The 18,307-nt window shown below is 36.4% G+C and overlaps 1 protein-coding gene across 5 annotated transcripts; it reads left to right on the forward strand.

Moving 5' to 3' along the window:
* Positions 1-1,758: 1,758 nt before the first annotated feature.
* LOC104118709 (myosin-9-like) lies at positions 1,759-17,962 on the forward strand. 5 transcript variants are annotated; one of them, XR_011414430.1, is made up of 39 exons: positions 1,759-2,163; positions 4,011-4,139; positions 4,888-5,031; positions 5,132-5,277; positions 5,360-5,516; positions 5,707-5,765; positions 5,869-6,028; positions 6,135-6,284; positions 6,369-6,505; positions 6,593-6,739; positions 6,829-6,930; positions 7,016-7,073; positions 7,158-7,259; positions 8,154-8,191; positions 8,318-8,444; positions 8,545-8,727; positions 8,861-8,992; positions 9,075-9,184; positions 9,320-9,380; positions 10,052-10,229; positions 10,334-10,539; positions 10,684-10,803; positions 11,397-11,495; positions 11,766-11,987; positions 12,113-12,252; positions 12,936-13,050; positions 13,126-13,155; positions 13,242-13,493; positions 13,595-13,750; positions 13,828-14,034; positions 14,140-14,286; positions 15,150-15,220; positions 15,325-15,424; positions 15,501-15,557; positions 16,310-16,366; positions 16,453-16,533; positions 16,840-16,922; positions 17,035-17,226; positions 17,640-17,962. XR_011414430.1 is itself a non-coding variant. In XM_070196409.1 (37 exons), the coding sequence occupies exons 1-37, from the start codon at positions 4,005-4,007 to the stop codon at positions 17,156-17,158; spliced, it is 4,593 nt and encodes a 1,530-aa protein (XP_070052510.1). In that variant the 3' UTR covers positions 17,159-17,408. The 5 variants fall into 5 exon arrangements, 1 of the variants encoding a protein (XP_070052510.1); XR_011414429.1 differs by lacking the exon at positions 1,759-2,163 and having other exon boundaries at positions 4,005-4,139; positions 17,035-17,249; XR_011414428.1 differs by lacking the exon at positions 1,759-2,163 and having other exon boundaries at positions 4,005-4,139.
* The last annotated feature ends 345 nt before the right edge of the window (positions 17,963-18,307 follow it).

Below are 18,307 nucleotides of genomic sequence, written 5' to 3' on the forward strand. Positions count from 1 at the left end.
GGCCCAACTCTCATAAGCTCATCCAGCATTTATGCTCAGTATTAAGTGTCTTATCATTCTTTTCTTCATAAATTACTCGTGAAGTCAGTTTTCTGCTCAATCAACCAAAAATTCCAGGCATTGACGAAGATTTTTCATATTTTGGGGGATCAAAATTCAATAGAAAGGTGAAAAAAGGAAGAAATATTCCATGTATAGAATAATGTCTTAATTTAAGGTAAGAATGAGGTACAAGAAGGTCATTTACATCCACCAACTATCTGAGTTGTACATTTACATATCACTCATATATATCCACCAACTATTTTACCAAGATGTACATTTACATATCCGTAGGCATATAAATTTTATGAAAATTAAATTCATAAATTAATTTAGACTATATTTTAAATTCAAGATATATTAGTCTAAATAAATTTATTGGGCATTATAATTGGACTAATGTATATAAGTCCAATATAGATGGACTTAATAAATTAGTCCAAGTTCATTGGGCTACAAGTGATGAGCCGAATTCATTAAACCCAAGATGCAATCTTCTTAGAGACCCAGTTTGGTGTCATGTGTCAAATGTCGTGGTATGCTAAGTTAAACGGAAGAGCCAATAGGATCATGTCACGTGTTAAAATGACAAGGCACACCAAGTCAAATTAAAAGGCCAATGAAATTGCGCCACATGTGCAAGTGACATGTTCTGGTCATTCAAATGCGGCCTTGGCAAGCTTCAATGATTGGTCGAAAAAAGTTTGTTTTCATCACAACTATTCTCTTCCACAACTATAAATAGGAGTCTTTATAACTCAGAAAAAACAGCATAAGTCATAATAAGAAGTAGAAGAGAGCTCGTGAATCAAACGTCATAATTTCTCTACAAGCTTCAAGCATCAAACAATCAAGTTCAAGTCCAATAAATCAAGCTCAAGCTTAAGAACGAAGAACAAATCAACATTCAAGGAGTACGAGTTCAAGTCAAAGTTCGTGCTAGTTGAATTCAAGATCATGCAACTTACATTGATTCAACATCAAGCTCAAAGACCCCATTGAAATGATTTACTATTGGAAAGAAGAATTAGAAGATTCATAGAGATTGTACACTACATTATTTGAAATCAAATACTACAATTGTTGTAATATTTTTTTCAATCTTAATTATTTTTTTGACGCAAATTTATTACAATATCGTTCATACAATTCATAACCAACAAGCAGTTTGTCTTCCATTATAAGAAATGAAATTACGAAATTGTATTTTTGTTGTACATAATCTACATTTTGGTAGTTTTAATCTATTTAGAACGAAAAATACAAAACTCACACATGTGCTAGTGTTAATTCTAGTTAATAATTTTAGTTAAGAACTCTTAGCTTGCTAGCCTAAGAAAGCCTGTCATTCTTTTTCTTCGACTTGCCCTCGTCAACTACTTAATTATAAGAATCACAGACGTAGTAGTAAAGTGCCAGTGAAATTAAATTATCAATAAAGGTTTATATCAAAGTCACAATCATACCGTTACATTAAACTCCCGCTATGCGTGGCATAGCGGGGTCCGGATAAGGGCCGGACACGCAATATAAGTTTATATCAAAGTCATAATCGTACCGGTGCACTAAACTTCTGCTATGCGCGAGGTTCGGAAAAGTGTTACCGATATTATTAAGATCAAGTTCTATATATTCATGTTGCAAAAAAAAAAAAAAAAAAAGTATATATAACTTCAATTCTTATTGCAATTGTGTGAGTGACAGTTATTTCACTCTCTCGCGCCCCCGCCAACAACGTATACAAAGGACACATACACAACAATTACAGAACGAGAAGCAAAGAGCCACAAGAAATTCATAAAAAGCGGCGAAAGATTCAAACAACAATTCCTATTCCGCAGCATTGGGTTCTCGTCTCTAACAATGTCACATCCATTCAATCAGATCAACGTCAACCCATTCAATCAATTGATCGAACAATTGATGATCAACGGTCACAGACTTGAAAACAATTGCCGATTTGTTGATGTCTTTTGGGAGGGATTTCGTAACTCTGTTTTCCCCAAATTCTGGAATTTTACAACTCGGATTAGGGATTTGCTAATCTGTCAATGCCATGGATGTATAGACGAAGCATTGAATTTGATGTAGTCTGAGATTCCTCCTTGAATAGTAGAGATGGTATGTTAATTTTTCGATACTCGATTAACAGTGAACTGCATTGCTCTTTTCCTACTCTTTGTTCCTTTATTGAGCTGCTCTATTCTAGTTTATTTGGTACTATCACTATTGAGTTTAACTAGTGTCCATCACTTAGGTAATTCATCTTATTTTCAAGATTATATATCTCACTTATAATGGAGGTTAGCTATAGATAATCTGTCGGGTGTATATAAGAAACTCGTTACTATTTGGAAATGAAGGAGGTTTGTTACTATTTGGAAATGAAGGAGATTTGTTTACCACGACATTTTTAAACATTTTAAGAATATTTTGAATTATTAACTGTTGTGGCTTATATATTGTTTATGTAGTTTCTAGATATGTAAATATTGTAGTAGATAACTTGAAGAATCTATGTCAGAAATCACGCTGAAAATTAAGTAGTTTGACCCTTCTACTCTGAATCCCACACATAAAATGGAACAGAGGGAATATTTAAGATCATGGCATGTTTTCTCGAGTATTAATCTTTTCATGAGTTATAGTGTGTTAATTTTTACTAGTTGAAATTTAAGGACAGCGTTAGAGAACCCTAATCTATTTAAAAGACAAACATTTTGAGTATGGGAACGGGGTCGATATCGAGGATTCATACAGGGGATGCTGATTACTTTAGGTTTGAGACATAGTTGTTTGTTATTGTTTGTATACTGCTAATTGGTAAATGGTTTTATATTGGGTGGATATTGAGGATCCATATAGCCTAATCCTCACTAGTTTTGGTTCGAAACATAATTGTAGTTGTTTTTGTTACTGTTTTTATAGTACTACTAATTGGGAAATGGTTTATTCTTGCTGAATAACTTGCCAAAGTCATTGGCTCAATGCTCATGTATTTGCAAAAACTTCATGGGAACGTTAGATAATTTTGAGCTACATTAGGTAACTTAGAGGACCTCAATCCCTGATATGCAAAGACAAATTATTTAGTATTTGAATGAAAGGGCATGAATAAATTGGAATAGATGATTCATATAGCTGACCCCAACGAGTTTGAGATTGAGGTGTAGTTGATTTATGTAGCCACTAGTCAGGGATTGAGGAAGCATTGAGTGGAGTGTAATTTAAATTATGAAGAACAGAATTTTGAGTGTAGTAGTGAATTGAGGTGTTCAGGATAACTTACAGGACAAGTTTCAAACAAGGTGAAAAACTCAAAAATGTTTTTTCCAGATTAACATTTTATTAATTTTGTCTGAAAAGAGTGACAGAAATAGAAAGTTGGTGTCATTAGTTCGTTGAGTTGTATTTCCTTCTGTATAAGTCTGCACATCCGAAAAGCAATAATGGGTTGGGATTAGTTGGGGGTGGGGAAGCAAAAAATCAGGGAGAAGCTCTTCTCCTTGTTCATTTACTTTAGTCTTCAGATATGTAGTCATCAACGAACTTCAGATACGGCAGTAGTTTCTTTTCTTATCTTTTTCGTCTTTGGAAAAAAGATATACAGGCGTAGTTATCCAGCAAACTAATTATAAGATGAACCTAATGAGAGCATATTAACATGATGTTACAATCTCACAGTAGTATGGATATAGTGACTGATCAACAGGAAAATATGTGGTTTTATCTTTAACGGGATCCTCCAACACGTGAAGGAGCACTTTTTTCCCAGTGAAATGCTGGTCTGAAATTTTTAGCATCAACAGACACTTAATCTTTATAATGGAGCATGTGTTCCTATTCTTCAAGCCTCTATCGCTTGATAAGTAAATAACTATATTCTTTGTGTGCTGTTTTAAACAAAAGATAAAGAGAAGAATTTCTGCTTTTGGCTAAGTTCTGATGGAAAGGTAAACTGTATGCAGAGCACTCCAGTAAATATCATTGTAGGTTCTCATGTATGGATTGAGGATCAATCAGTTGCTTGGATTGATGGACAAGTGTCACAGATTAATGGACAGGATGTTCAGGTCCAGACATCTGATGGGAGGACGGTATGTCTTAGCTCTTTTACAGGGAACGGTATCTTATTCTTGCAGTTTCAGTATACTTATTTGTCTTCCCATAGCAATTTCAATGTGTATTTTGGAATCCATTTAAGGAGATACTTAACTGACAATCTGATTTTCTGACCGCTAACTGATTAATCTCTCTTTATTGACTTAGACGAATCTCGAGTGGGAAATCCATTGTCAAAACTGCAAATGAATGTATTCTGGATTATGAACTTCATAGTGTTATTCAAATACTTTCCAGTGCACAGGATCTTATTCACGAGTATCTCGGCATTGTTTGTTTTAGAATTTAAGCATGATCTTGATTAGTAGTACAGCTTTGCATAGTTTGTGAGTTTAAGAGTGTATGTCGCTTCCACATTAGCTTAGAAGTTATATTATACTTCCTTGACAAGGGGAGTGCGAGGAGTATTGACATATATTTGAACTGTCTTTGCACTATATCCTTTCTTTCCACTTATTCTGGGGGAGTATTTGAACCAATATTTTGACATGCGTGCTGTCTCAGCATCTGATAACCTTCTAGTGAAAGGCAGAAACATCATTGCTCTGATTTACGTCAATTTACTCTTTTTCTTTTTTTGTTTAAGAATGCCTTAATAAAGGGCAGTCTAGTTTCCTCGTAATTTGTGTTGACACAAATTTCAATGCAAGAAACACACCTCTAAATTGGCAACGTCTTGGCTCGTAACAGTTTACATATATTTCCACTTTTCAATTCATCTAGGTTACAGCAAATTTATCAAAAATATATCCCAAAGATGAAGATGCTCCTGCTGGCGGAGTCGATGACATGACCAAGTTATCATATTTGCATGAGCCTGGCGTCTTGCAGAATTTGGCTGCAAGATATCAACTCAATGAAATCTATGTAAGTTTACGGTCCATATTCTGTAGATTGGTGAGAATGAATTGCTGCATCTAAGGGTGGTTCAATCATAATCTTGTATAATAATGTGACTTTATGACAGACTTATACTGGAAGTATTCTCATCGCCATCAATCCATTCCAAAGGCTGCCCCATCTATACGATCGCCACATGATGGAACAATACAAGGGAGCCCCGCTTGGCGAACTAAGTCCTCATGTCTTTGCTATTGCTGATGCCGCTTACAGGTACTCATGTGTTCAACTTCCATTCCACAAGATTTACCCTCAGAAAGTATACAATCATAACTGAGATATCAAAATGAATCAGGCAAATGATCAATGAAGGTAAAAGCAATTCTATATTGGTCAGTGGTGAAAGTGGGGCTGGTAAGACTGAAACTACTAAAATGCTTATGCAATACCTTGCTTATTTGGGTGGCCGTAAAGGCACTGAAGGGCGAACTGTCGAGCAGCAAGTTCTAGAGGTAAGTGGTATGATCTTGATGAGTTTAGCTTGTTTTAAACTCTTTACTCCTTAAACTTAGGTAGGTTAGCTAATGGCACACTTCGCTTTTTAGGCTCAAGTCTTCAAGCTTAAGGGTCGTCTGTCGTTTTCTTAGAAGCCTTCTTTACTGGTTTTCTCATTCTTTTAGCTCTTTGTTGTTTTATCTCCAGTCAAATCCAGTACTTGAAGCATTTGGCAATGCCAAAACAGTTAGAAATAACAATTCAAGGTGAGATACTGTTCTGCTCATGCTTCCAATCAAGAAGTGACTCATTTAGTTGCTTTGGCATATGTTTTTTTCTTCTGAATGCTCATTACGTATGTTGTTACAGTCGTTTTGGTAAATTTGTGGAGATTCAGTTTGATAAAAGTGGAAGAATATCTGGTGCAGCGATTAGAACTTACCTCCTTGAAAGATCTCGTGTTTGCCAAGTTTCAGATCCTGAACGCAACTATCATTGTTTCTACCTTCTATGTGCAGCACCCCAGGAGGTAAATCAGATTTCATAGCTTCTCTCTTTGTTAATATCTTTCATCTCTTGGTGTAAATTTATTTGATAGTCATGATGTCCTTTTGACAGTTTTCCTATCTTAACAGGAGGTTGAAAAGTATAAGTTGGAGAATCCTAAATCATTTCACTATCTTAATCAATCGAATTGCTACGAACTAGTTGGTGTAAGTGATGCTCAAGATTATCTTGCAACAAGGAGGGCCATGGATATTGTTGGCATTAGTGAGAAAGAGCAGGTAATGTCATTGTTCATTTAGTTTGTGCTGCAACTTTTTATTTTGAATCAGAGTCTAAGAAGTTATTCCTTGTTTCTTTTTCAGGAAGCAATTTTTAGAGTAGTGGCTTCTGTTCTTCATCTTGGTAATATTAACTTTTCAAAGGGCCAAGAAATTGACTCATCAGTTTTAAAAGATGACAAATCTAATTTCCATCTTCAGACTGTTGCTGAGCTTCTGGCGTATGTTCTTGGACTTCAAATTTTACTTCTCTCTATTAATTTATTCTTTGTTCAAGAATGTTTGATGTGATTTAATTCTTATATCAGGTGTGATCTTAATGATTTGGAAGATGCGCTATTGAAACGTGTAATGGTCACACCTGAAGAAGTTATAAAGAGAAGTCTTGATCCTAATGCTGCAGCAGTTAGTAGAGATGGGCTTGCTAAAACGATATATTCTCGCTTATTTGACTGGTATGATTCTATTATCTGGACCAGATTGTTAAATGTGGTTTCTTACTGATTATTTGACACTAAGGTGCATCGTTTTCTACTGTTTATAGGTTGGTGAACAAAATAAATAACTCGATTGGTCAAGATCCGAACTCAAAATCTCTTATTGGTGTTCTTGACATTTATGGTTTTGAAAGTTTTAAACTTAATAGGTATGCGTCAAATCGTTCTTGGACAGACAGGATAATTGTTAAATGTGGTGTTTTCTCATTGACTCATTTAACTTTTGTGTCCCAGTTTTGAACAATTCTGCATTAATTTCACAAATGAGAAGCTGCAGCAACATTTTAACCAGGTATTTTTTGTTGAAATTTTAGAGCATTTTCTGTCAATTTCATCTAAGCCAAAACTGAACTAGAGTGAAAAATTTGCATTTCAGCATGTGTTCAAGATGGAGCAGGAGGAATACACTAAAGAAGAGATTGATTGGAGCTACATAGAATTTGTGGACAATCAAGATGTTCTGGATCTTATTGAAAAGGTTTCCTCATTTAGTTAGCAGAAGAAGCTTTCCTTCATATGTACATGTATTTCTGTTTCTCTGAGTTCTACTTGTCATTTGTCTAACACTAAAAGCAACTGGGCAAGGAGACTTGTGTAGTGAGAGTTGGTCAGAATTTTCTTGGATCCTGACTTTCTAATACTCCCTTCGTTTCAATTATGGGGCGAGGTTTGACTGGCTAGGGAGTCTAAGAAAGAAAGAAAGACTTTTGGAACTTGTAGTTTTAAACATGCCATGAGATTTTTGTGGCCATAAAATCATGTCACTAAGGATACAATCGGAAGATTAAAGTTAAATTGTTTCAGGTAGCGTTCTTTTTGGAATGTTCTAATAAGGAAATAATGCCATATAAAATGGAATAGAGGTAGTACTAATTTGCATGCTTGTGTCTTGCACATAAATTTGGTGGTATAATAGGAAATCACTAGAATTTGTTCAAGTGATGCAACTCGACTTCTTAAAAGAGAATTTTTAATTATTTCATTTTTACTTATTGACACCGTTAGATCTTTTAGTTCCTTTGTCATGGTATTTCCTTTAAGTTAATGAGTTTTTGATTCATTTACTTGTATCACTACATTATCTTTAGTTTGCCGGTGGACTTCTTTATTTGGTTTATGTGTAATAGAACCTGTTTCGTTAAAGGAAACCAATACTATTAGGTTCCAATTAGATCCAAGTATGGTATTAGAAATTATAAAGTTAGTGGTGCAATGGAAGAAAAGAATAACTCCCGTAAATTCACCGTGCCTTTCTCAGCATTCACTGATTCTCTTGGTTCATCACTTTCCACTTTAAATAGCCTACCACTTTTTTTGTACTACACCATCTTGAAGTGGCATTTTGTAAATTGATTTATAATGCTTTTTGCAGAAACCTGGAGGTATCATCGCTCTTCTTGATGAAGCCTGGTAAGATGTATTAACACTTCATCTGTATCTATCATATATGAGTGTTATACTGCTATATGCGTTGCTCCCCTGCATTTAATGTCTGAATGATTGAATTGACATTCTCTTTGAAATGGACTCTTCCAGTATGTTCCCCAAGTCAACTCATGAAACATTCTCTCAGAAGCTTTATCAGACATTCAAGTCCCACAAACGATTTGTCAAACCAAAACTGTCTCGCACTGATTTTACCATTGCTCATTATGCTGGAGAGGTATGAGCTAGATTCTTTCAAATGTTCTTGTGTTGGCTATAGGGCATTACTAACAGTAAAGGTTTTGGTGTTGTAAGAGTTTCGCTTACTTTCTGTTCAGGTTCAATACCAGTCTGATCAATTTTTGGATAAGAACAAAGACTATGTTGTTCCGGAGCATCAAGATTTGTTAAGTGCTTCCAAATGCTCATTCGTAGCTGGCCTCTTCCCTCCTGTTGCTGAGGAGGCAACTAAATCATCAGCCAAATCGTCGAAGTTCTCATCCATCGGTTCTCGTTTTAAGGTAATTACTGACTTATTTACCTTTGATGGATTTTGGTGAACTGAGAATATTTTTCATCATAGCATAACAGGATTGCCGAACCCTTACTGCTTTAAGCAGGTGAAAACCTGATATTCTGATTAAACTGGTGCAGTTACAACTTACATCATTGATGGAAACTCTGAATTCTACGGAACCTCATTACATCAGATGTGTGAAGCCCAACAATCAATTGAAACCTGCAATTTTTGAGAATGTTAACATTTTGCAGCAACTGCGTTGTGGTGTGAGTAAAACCTTTGACATTTTTGGATGAAGAATTTCCTTTTGTACTCTTGAACTATATGCTTATATTTTGTTGCTCTCAGGGTGTTCTAGAAGCAATTAGAATTAGCTGTGCTGGTTACCCTACCCGTAAGACATTCTTTGAGTTTCTAAACCGATTTGGTCTTCTTGCTCCAGAGGTCTTGGAAGGACAGTAAGTACTGATTTTGAATTCCTACGCCAAAACAACCTGTTTTTAAAATATATAAAAAAAAACTTTAATTCATGGCGTCTTGATTTCTTGATGGCGAAGTGACATGCTATCTTGATTTGACCTGCTTGTGGGCAGTGCCGATGAAAAAGTTGCATGCACAAAGATTCTGGAAAAGATGGGGCTCGCTGGTTCTCAGGTTAGTTAACAGTTTTCTTGCTTTTCTACAAAGCTCATTTTTTAGTTCTTTAATGTCACAATCGATAGCTTTACGTTATTCAGTTATGTGCATATATCTCTTTCTCGTCTAGCACTCTCTGTAGTTTTAGACTTAAGTAGAAAATCAATGTAGTAGAACCCTCTTCAACTTGTTGATATGGCTCATCTCTTGTAACATATCTGTTATGCTTAATTTGCAAGGTATAATCTCAGGTTGACCATTCTACATTGATTTACATTGTTCTCATTTTCAAGCAAGGAGCTAGGTTTTCCATTGCCGTCTTTTTTCACCAAAAGAAAAGAAGATCATGTTTTTAATTTGAGAAGTCATTCATATCACGCTTATATCTAAACCATGGTTAATTTGTCTGTTATCTGCAACACTTTTATATCCGTTTTGTTTACGGACAGCTGGAGTGTAGGCTGGCATTGCTTACTATATCATTTTGTATGCTGAGGGCTAAGACTAGTACTATCCACTGTTCGCATGGTTAATATTGGTTCGTTGTTTGGGATAGTTCTCCACAATATTGTCATGTACAGTTTACATGCAGCATTCTTAAGGTTGATGCTCTCTTTTATTCAATGTAACATGATTTCCGAAATTTATGAATCAACTAATTTCTCAGAGAGGTCGGATCGGTTTTGCAGATCGGAAAAACGAAAGTTTTTCTCAGAGCTGGTCAGATGGCTGAGCTGGATGCACGCAGAGCACAGAAACTAGCCACTGCAGCTAAGACAATCCAAAGGAAAATTAGAACTCATATCGCTCGGAAATACTTTCTTGCTTTGCAGAAGGCTGCAATTTGCTTACAATCCTCATGCCGAGGTTTGTCTATCATTATCTCTTGGCCCATGCTTTATAAGTGCAAAAACAAGTACCATGTAATTAGCTTACTGAGTTTTGTGTTCTCGCGTTATTATGTTCAACAGGAAGGCTTGCTTGCAAATTGTATGACAATATGAAAAGACAAGCTGCTTCTATCAGAATCCAGACAAAATTGCGCGGACACTTGGCCCGAAAGTCCTATACTAGACTCAAAATCAATGTCATTGCTCTTCAGACAGGAATTCGAGCGACAGCTGCACGAAAGGAATTCAGATATAAAAGACAAACCAAAGCAGCAATTATTATACAAGTTAGTTTACTTATGTTTTCTATTGATTCAGAAGGTTGACCATGCTTTTTGTTCTCTGCTATTACAACAACAACATCAGCAACAACTACGCCTCAGTCCCAAACAAGTTGGTGTTCTCTGCTGTTAACTAGAAAAAGTTTGCAGGCACATTGGCATGGACACAGAGCCTTTTCATACTACAAGAAACTCATAATTGCATCTATTGTAACACAATGCAGATGGAGGGGAAGGGTTGCAAAGAAAGAGCTTCGGAAACTAAAGATGGTAGGTTTAGGGTTGTTATCCCATTTATTCTGTATCACAATTTTACTTTCCTTTGACTTGCTCTGAGATGATGCTCTGTGACCTAACTAAAAATTTGCTAGCTAAGGCCTTTATTTAAGTGGTGGATAACAGAGGCGGAGCCAGAATTTTAACTTTATGAGTTCTGAATTTTAAAACGACGACTTCAAGTGCTAATAATTGGGTTCTAAATTTGATATTTGTACATATTTAATGAACTTCTTAACACAAACACATTGTTTGAGCAAAAGCTACTTGGTTCGGCCGAATCGGCATTCGGGCTTCTAGCTCCGCCCCTGGTGGATAATTTCACCTTTATTATTGTTATTTGCATAACAAAAGACTAAAGCTATTCTGCAGTATGATGGATCACTTAATCACTCCTCTGAACTTATAGTCCCCCTAATATTTTCAGCTAAGGAGTTGTCCTTCCACATGTCAAGAAGAATGTATCAGAATTGTTGTTTTCTATTTGATAGAGTAAATTCTATTTTGTGTCTATCACTATCTGATAGCCTGTCACTAATATTTCCTGTCACCTGTGGATTGTTAATACACATTTCCATTACCTTCAGGCTGCAAGAGAAACAGGTGCACTAAAAGAAGCAAAGGATAAGCTTGAAAAACAGGTTGAAGAACTTACATGGCGTCTGCAGTTGGAGAAACGTCTAAGGGTAATACACTTGCATTACATCGTGTATTTCCTTTTGGAGAATTAACCTGGATATCATCGGGGAACAAGATATTAATCAAAAGCTAAATATTCTTGCCGCTTTTTGGCTGTCGCTCGGACTCTCCGAAAATGTCACCAGGTGCATTTTGAGGATCTGGCACGGGTGTGGCATCATTTTGGAGAGTCCGTGCAACACAGCTTTTTGGCTTGTGGATTATGATTAGTTTTCCATTTTTAGAAAAGGGACACTATTTGATGCATTATTTCACAGACGGACTTGGAAGAAGCAAAGGGCCAGGAAATAGCAAAGCTGAAGAATTCCTTGGAAGAAGTGCAAAGCAAAGTGGATCAAACCAATGTGCTGCTCGTCAAGGAACGTGAAGCTGCTCAGAAAGCAATTGAAGAAGCCACCTCAATCGTTGAAGAGAAGCCGGTTCTTGTCGAGGATACAGAAAAGATTGATGCTTTAAATGCAGAAGTGGAAAATTTAAAGGTAACGACACTGAACTCGTAAAGTTAACCCCGTGTGCTCTCAACATGACATTTCCCCCACCCTAGAACTAAGGAGAGACTGTACAGAATATGAGTGTAAATTCATCTTTTTCAACCTTTATATAGGTATTATTGCAATCGGAAAAGCAACGTGCTGATGATTCTGAGAGGAAATGGGCTGAAGCTCAAGAATCAAGTGAAGAAAAGCACAAGAAGTTGGAAGAAACTGAAAAAAAAGTACAACAACTTCAGGAATCAGTGAGCAGGTAACTACTCGAATAAATTGATAAATTGTTTTATTCCTTATCTACTTTAAGGATATAGATTACCAACCTTTGAGACATTAAAATAACTAAAATACAGTAATGTCACAACCCAGCAGGGAGACCGTGACCGACACTAAGTAATGCTGGGTCATGACAAGTAACGGATTTCCTTTTTAAGAATCTACTTTTTCGAGTGGGAATATCCTTCTGTTTGTTCTTCTAATTGATCTAAAGCTCAGATTCAAAGTCGAGACTAGTATCTGTGAAGAAGATTACCAAGTTTATCTCCCCCCTCTTTCATGTGAGAGAAAGTTCTTTATACAATATATATAAATAAACATGTACCCTCTCTCAGTTTAGGCTGTTAGATGAGACCGTTCACACACTCGGTTTCTTTGTTATATATGTACATACACCATTATGAATTGGTCCTGTGACTTGAAGGTTAATTGCTCAAGTTGTGCTTGGAAGTCAGTCAGTTAATGGTCCTCTTTCAGTGGTTAATGATTGTCATAGTCACCTCTGACCAATGTCGAGGAAATGATAGCTCTTGATCTAAACCTGCTTTGAACACCAAATATTGTCTATCAGTGATATCCTTGTACAACAAAATGTACATCTCGGAGAACCTTGGACATTTTCAGGATTTAATTGATGAAATATTTTGCCCTTCTTACCAATAGGCTTGAAGAAAAGCTCACCAACTTAGAGTCGGAAAATAAAGTACTTCGCCAGCAGGCTCTGACAATGGCACAGAATAATAAATTGCTGTCTGGACGATCAAGATCGAGTATTCAGGTAATCCTGCAAGCGTTGACTCATATTGGATGTTAAATCTATAACTTACTTTTCCATGTTCTATGATATTGGCAGAGGACCGAGAGCACAAGAAGTAGTAACATAGTAAGTCAAAGGCTTGCATATTAATTATCCTTTTAGTATATTGCTGACCTCTTGTTTTGGTTGACTAACAATTGAAATTTGTAAAGGATCTGCATAGCACTTCATTTTCAAGGGAAAGTTCCGAGGTTGAGGGAAGACCACAGAAATCACTTAATGATAAACAACAGGAGTATCAGGACTTGCTCATCCGGTGTATTGCACAGCACCTTGGCTTCTCTAAGGGCAGACCTGTTGCGGCCTGCATTATTTACAAGTGCCTTAGGCAGTGGCGATCGTTCGAAGTTGAGCGAACCAGTATCTTTGACAGGGTAATACAAACCATTGGCCAAGCTATTGAGGTCAGTGTTAATATAGTTAATACATTGTCATAGTGAAGGATGCAGATAAATAAAATAAAGGTTTATTTTCCACTTTAAAAACTAGTTTTTCTATATTGTAGACTCAGGACAACAATGATATGTTAGCCTATTGGCTATCCAATGCATCTACTTTGTTGCTTCTGCTGCAACGTACGTTGAAAGCTGGTGGTGCTGCTGGGATGACCCCACAGCACAGGCGATCGTCATCAGCCTCTCTATTCGGGAGAATGACACAGGTGAAAATAGTTCCATTTTTTCCATTGATATTTATCATTTATGTATAACACTTTTTGCTGATAAGAAGATTTTGTAGAGCTTTCGTGGAACCCCTCAAGGTGTCAATCTTTCTCTCATTGATGGTGATTCGGCTGGTGGAGCAGATAGCTTGCGTCAAGTTGAAGCCAAATATCCTGCTTTATTGTTTAAACAGCAGCTAACAGCATATGTGGAAAAGATTTATGGAATGATCCGTGATAATCTTAAGAAAGAGATTTCTCCACTGCTGGGGTTGTGCATTCAGGTTCAAAGATATTACCTTAGATTTATCTAAATAGTTTAATTTAGTAGAGAACATTAGATGCTTGGTGTACTGAAACCTTTTTACATGTTTCAATGTATGGTTTAGGCACCAAGAATATCCAGAGCAGGTTTACTTAAAGGGACAACAGCACGTACACTAGCAAATGCTGCTGCTCAGGAAATTTTGATCGCTCACTGGCAAGGAATTGTCAAGAGCCTTGCTAACTTTTTGAACATATTGAAAGCCAATCATGTAAGAGCCACAGAAACATATTGCTGGGTTTATAACAGTGAGATTATGGTATCTGATCTCTGCCCATCTGAATATTGGACTTCGGTGAACAGTAGAACAGGACAACAAAGAGAAGAAAATTGGAACCAAAAGCAGCTATAACGATAGGACTGAAGTGGTTTCGCAGGCAACTTTTGAGATTTATAGTTTTTACTTTGTTAAGGATGAATACTCAGTGTGCTCTGATCTTACTTAGATTACTAGTATCAATAGTTAATATCCTTGAGATTCTCGCTCCATAGTTCTTGTTGATTGAACTAAACTATACAAAATCCTAAGCTCCACTATCCTTTGCAATCCAACTTAGGTGATTTCGCGAAGCAATGGTCTTGGATAGCTCTCATCATTTCCTTCACCAAGTGACTAATATGATATAGGATTTGAGATGAATTCCATAACTTGATTCACAACTCACCTGCGGTTACTATTTTTATTTTAAATATATAGATAATCTGACAGATTACTGCTTTTTTTACTTGCTTTAGTGTGAAAGATATTATGGAACTCTGATCAGATTGATAAGCTGTCCGTTTAATATTGCTCTGCACTGTAGTTAATAAGAAGTTACTTTCATGTAATTTAAGTAATATATTCTAGATGAAGGAAGAATGACCGAACTCTTCTGAAACGCGTGGCCGCCTGTAAAGTAATGATGCATTGTGGCAGAACATTCTCTATCATAAATTAAGTCATACATATATGAAAAGAAGTGATATATTGGTTACCTCAAGATACGACTTTTAGACTTGGGGTAGATTCTGTCTTGCGAACAAGTACCTATTGGCTTTTTCGTAATTAGGGTTATTTTCTTTCTGGTATTTCAGGTGCCTCCATTTCTTGTACGCAAAGTATTTACTCAAGTCTTTTCTTTCATCAATGTCCAATTATTTAACAGGTTTGTTGTCAAGGGGCATCTCATAATATTTTTTTACTTCAAGATTCAACTATCAACTAAACGTCTAAACCTTATATTTCTTTATTTGTGCCTCCTTGCTGTAGCCTTTTGCTGAGAAGAGAATGCTGTTCATTTAGCAACGGTGAGTATGTAAAAACTGGCTTGGCAGAACTGGAACACTGGTGCTACAAAGCAACTGATGAGGTACCTTGGTCTCCTGCCACTTGTTAAACATTATTCACCCACTCTTTTTTCTCACTGATGAAAGGAACTTGTTCAGTATGCAGGACTAGCTTGGGAGGAGCTCAAACATATAAGACAGGCAATTGGATTTTTGGTAATGCATCTTCTAATCTGGATTAAAGAGAAAATTGAATGTATAAACTGAAAGAGAGCAAAGGCAAAGGACACCGCTATCTAGTGCATATTTTTTGATAAAAAACAATAGCAAGATTTTGCCTAGTAATATAAGATAGAAGAAAATTAGTGGTAATGTTTGAGAAATACATTTGTGCCTCAAAGGGTTTACAAAGGAGTTCATAATGTCCAGGCTTCTCCTCCCATTGCCTTAAGGTTTTGGGTTTCGTTCTCTCTTCATCTATCGCTTTGGGCTTCTCTCTCAACTCAGCCCATCAGCTGCACTGGGCTTCTCTCTCTCTCTCTCTCTCTCTCTCTCTCCCTCTCTCTCTCTCTCTCAATTCAACCCATCGAGCAATAAAATCAGTCCACGTGTACACATTAGAACCAGATTACACATCCGGGAGGGTGTTAAAGCAAAACAGCTGCCCCTCATTGGTTGAGTAAAGGTTTCCAAAGGAACTTATAATGTCCTGGGTTAGTGCACCCATTGTGTTAAGGTTTTGGGTTGGATTTCAGATTCTTTCACAATTACAAATTTATGTCCTTGCCCTGTACTAACAGAAATCTCTTTTCATACTTATTGCTATGCAATATGATCATGATTGAAGATATGTGTCACAAAATTTGAGTGAACAAACCTAAAAACTGTAGTTCCAAAGAATTTGGAATGAGCTTTGTCCATATTTCATCAGCAGAAATCCTTAATTATGTTCCTTTTGACAATGCCAGGTCATACACCAGAAGCCAAAGAAGACATTGGATGAAATAAGTCACGATCTATGTCCTGTAAGTACTGGACAACTACATATTCCGAAGAGCTATATCTTGAGCCCATACGTTATCATTTTCATTAAGTTGTGAATTATGAACAGGTGCTTAGCATTCAACAACTTTACAGAATCAGCACAATGTATTGGGATGACAAATATGGCACACATAGCCTTTCGCCAGATGTAAGCCATAACTTATGTCCAGCAAATATTCTAGATGTTATTTTGGTACCAAATGGTCTATAATTTTGATGTTCCTTTGCATCATGTAGTGCATATTGATTTTATGGCCATTCTCAAGTTAGATACAACAATTTTTCAATAGTATGTCCTCAATCCCTGCTTCACTAAGTATGAATTCATTATTTCTTGCTGGGATTGGCTTATGCAGCTTTGAACATTGTCTCCTGCTTCTTTAGTTGCCCCACATCTTCTTACTTTTGTCCTCTCCTAGCATATAATGAATAGAATTTATCAATTATTTGACAGGTTATTTCCAATATGCGTGTATTAATGACTGAAGACTCTAACAATGCAGTCAGCAATTCTTTTTTGCTTGATGATGATTCGAGGTTGGTTATGAGATTTTATTATCCTAAACTTTTGCCTCTTCCTTTCTGTGCACCACGTCCTGAGAATGAACTTTTCACTGATTGCTGATCACACTTGTTGATAATGGTGCAGCATACCGTTCTCAATTGATGACCTCTCTAAATCAATGGATCAGATTGATATTGCAGACATCGAACCACCCCCACTTATTCGAGAAAATTCAGGCTTCAGTTTCTTATTGCCACGTGCAGACTAATCGCCCTCAATAAGAATTCAGTCCTGGGAACTTGCAGCCCACGTCTTTGATTTGTGTGAGCTATGGAGGTGCGTATGGATGCGTTGATCAGGTCATACAATGTTCAATAAATGCAGAATAAACATCTCATGGATATATCTCTTATTGAAAATGAACCTTGATTTACATTTGCTTTGTGTGGAATTGAGTCTTTCAAACACAGTGGATAGCAGAGTTGGTCGATTCCTATGTAGATAATTGATTCTTTGAGGACATACCATTCATGCTGAAATAGCTCGATTTATCTTGATTTTGGTTATACGAGTATCTCAGTTTAGACGTCCAGCTTCTTCTTTTTGTTCTTAACAATTGAATTTGTTCTACTAATGCCTGTTTTCTTTGTAACTACAGTATCTTTTCTATTTTTTCCCTTTTCTCTAAAGGAGCTTTCTATTTGGTGCATGACTTATTTTTCTTTGTGGACTTTTTAACTCTTTTTCAGGTTTAATTGAACAGCTAGTAAACTGCACAGAGCGGACGCGCCAATAATCATGTCCAACCATTGTACTATGAGGGGGCAGTGGAGAACAATACATACAGCTAATTTTTTTTGAAAAATATATATTAATTCTAAATTTGTATCCCCCACTACAAAGTAAGAGTGGATGCAGTGGTACTCTATACCACTGATTTTTAAAATCTTGGATTCGTCTATGTGTGCAACCCTTGTTGTTTCTGTAAATTTGGGAGGACAACTTTTGGGAATTTCCCACACAAATCCATTAAGTGAAAGAGATCAATGCATTGCTTCAAATAGCAGTAAAATCTGTGAGCATATTTCTGCAACAAAATCACAAGAGTAATTTGGGATATATGTTGGTTTCGATGAAAAGGCTCGCGTAAACCCATTCTTCTTATACCTCAACGCCAATAATACAAGTGATTTGTTTTGTTTTATATGGTATTCAAGAACTTGTTTGTGTTCATTTTCGCGATTTGTGATGTGAATTCGGATTATTGTTTTCTCTCCAGATTTGAGGAGGTCCAAAGTAAAGAGGAAAAAGAAAGCAAGTTGTTTAGATTATTGATGATTTCATTATATAACATTAGCTCCTTATTCCTTAAGTTTTCACATATTTCTATGTCAATAGTTGTTTATCTGAGAGTGTT

This window comes from Nicotiana tomentosiformis, chromosome 2 (genome assembly GCF_000390325.3).
Source record: "Nicotiana tomentosiformis chromosome 2, ASM39032v3, whole genome shotgun sequence".
NCBI lineage: Eukaryota > Viridiplantae > Streptophyta > Magnoliopsida > Solanales > Solanaceae > Nicotiana > Nicotiana tomentosiformis.